The 2,148-nt window shown below is 51.6% G+C and overlaps 1 protein-coding gene across 1 annotated transcript; it reads left to right on the top strand.

Moving 5' to 3' along the window:
- The first annotated feature begins 521 nt into the window (after positions 1-521).
- Positions 522-1,563, top strand: LOC124650502 (protein LURP-one-related 8-like). Its single transcript, XM_047190015.1, has one exon. It carries the CDS (start codon positions 653-655, stop codon positions 1,313-1,315), a length of 663 nt encoding a protein of 220 aa, XP_047045971.1. The 5' UTR covers positions 522-652; the 3' UTR covers positions 1,316-1,563.
- Positions 1,564-2,148: the final 585 nt, after the last annotated feature.

Raw genomic sequence — 2,148 nt, 5'->3', positions numbered from 1 at the left:
TCTCGCCTGGCATTTGAGGAAGTGAAAAGTCATAAGTGACTCACTACTAATCTTGCTTACACAAAAGTGGCTCTCCAATTTTAGGCTGCCGAAAGACACAAGTGAGGTACTAATTGGTGTTTACTAGATTTGTCTAACGAGCCAAATGTTGCATACTATAGATTTTGTGGGGGGGAAGCTGCCAATGTCCCACATATGAGTTAAGTGAAAAGTCACAAGCGATGAGTCGTCACTAATCTCGTCTGGCATTTGAGGATGCGAAAAGTCATAAGCGACTCACTAACTAATCTTGCTTACACCAGAGTGGCTCTCCAACTTTAAGCTGCGAAAAGTCACAACAAGTGAGTCACTAATATTTGCTTACACAAAATAAGTGAAATGGCATTATCAAGGGAGTTGTTAATGTCATCCCCTTCCCCCATACACGTGAGAGCCATGAGCCACATACCCCTGCCAACCCAACCTAATAATCCCAGGCCAGGGGCATTCCTGTCCACACCACCTGTATATATACTCCTCATATTCACCATTCTCGATCAGACTGTGACTTAATCATACAACCTCGATTGATCTCAGCAAATATCCAACTACCTCCCGTCCACCTCGATTTCTAGATTTCTAGCTAGACCCACCAGTGATCTAGTGTAGGCATATGGCGAAGGTGTACCCGAACGTGGCCGTGCCGTCCCTGGCGCTTCCAGCGGCGGCGGCGGCGGTGGCCGGCGACGAGGAGCCGGTGACACTGACGGTGTGGCGCAAGTCGCTGCTGTTCAACTGCCGTGGGTTCACGGTGTTCGACGCGAGCGGCAACCTGGTGTACCGCGTGGACAGCTACGCGTCCGACTCCCGCGCCGAGGTGGTCCTGATGGACGCCGCGGGCCGCCCCGTGCTGACCGTCCGCCGCAAGAAGAGGGCCATCGGCCTCGTGGGCGGCGACCAGTGGCTGGTGTTCCCCGGCGAGGACACGCGCGCGCCGCCGCTCTACGCGGTGAAGCGTCGCGGCGCCGTCGTCATCGGCGGCGGAAGCGGCGGAAACAAGTCGATGGCACACGTCGCGGCGTGCGGCGGCGCCGTGGGCGGCGGGCGGTACGAGGTGGAGGGGTCGTACGCGCGGCGGTGCTGCGTGGTGTACGACGAGCGGCGGCGCGCCGTGGCGGAGGTGCGGCCGAAGGAGGCGATGGTGGGGACGGACGTGTTCCGGATGGTGGTGCGGCCGGCGGCGGCGGGGATGGACGTGTCTCTGGCCATGGCCGTGGTGCTGGCGCTGGACGAGATGTTCGGGAAGCCGTCCCTCCTCAGGAACTGGTCCTCGTAGCGCCTCGCGCACCAGCTCCCTGAATTTGCCTCCTTTTTTTCCCCATCGATTTCCAACATTGTTTGGGCCTGAGAGCAGAACCGCTCCTATGTGCCCCTCTTCTCTCTCTTTTTTTCCTTGAAAGTTCTCTTTGGTATATGAAGGTATATGTGCATGGAAATCCTTCTTGATGTGTGTGGTTTTGAACCTTTTTATGTAAAGCCACACTCTTTGTAAAGATTATCAAAGAGAGATAAAAGTTTTCTCTAGTCTCTGGCGTAAAAGGGATGCTCTCCGGTTCCATTGCAGCAATGAAAATCTATGGGCAGGTTCGATACAATCGCGCAAAGCGACTCAGAGAACATAAAACCAAAATCCACCAGAACTACAAGCTAGGATTAGCACATGACAACTTTACATGAATCAAGGTGCATCAGATGCCTGGTGTGTTTTATTTATGTTGCACCAAAAAATCTGGAGTTATTTTATTGAAGTTCCAATATATTGTTGACCTGAAAAGTTTCAGAAAGTTATGCTCTATCATTTGGGAGAAGGAAAAAAAAAGTTTATGCTCAGATCAGCTCAACACAAAAACGGATGGCCTGGATAGGGGTGTGTGTACCTATCATGGTTCTTAGTCACAACTTTCCCATGCCGGAGTATCAAAACTTGTCTCTAGTGTCGGGCATTGCGGTAGCTCACGTGTCTGACTTTTGTTATTTTCTTTTTTTTCAATAACGAGTGTTTTATTACTAAGAGTGTCGAGCATATTACGTCCAGCATCTCCATGATGCACACAGCCGAAACAGAGGAGTGTGCATGAAGATCTTCAGAAGATCCTCGAGCTAAACAAT

This window comes from Lolium rigidum, chromosome 4, assembly GCF_022539505.1.
Source record: "Lolium rigidum isolate FL_2022 chromosome 4, APGP_CSIRO_Lrig_0.1, whole genome shotgun sequence".
In the NCBI taxonomy this organism is placed as follows: domain Eukaryota; kingdom Viridiplantae; phylum Streptophyta; class Magnoliopsida; order Poales; family Poaceae; genus Lolium; species Lolium rigidum.
The sequence above is the reverse complement of the archived record's forward strand: the minus strand, read 5'-3'. Positions and strand labels throughout refer to the sequence as shown.

What these genes read in the sequence shown, in the direction of transcription:
- LOC124650502 (XM_047190015.1), top strand. Translation starts at nt 653, where the DNA reads ATGGCGAAGGTGTACCCGAACGTGGCCGTGCCGTCCCTGGCGCTTCCA.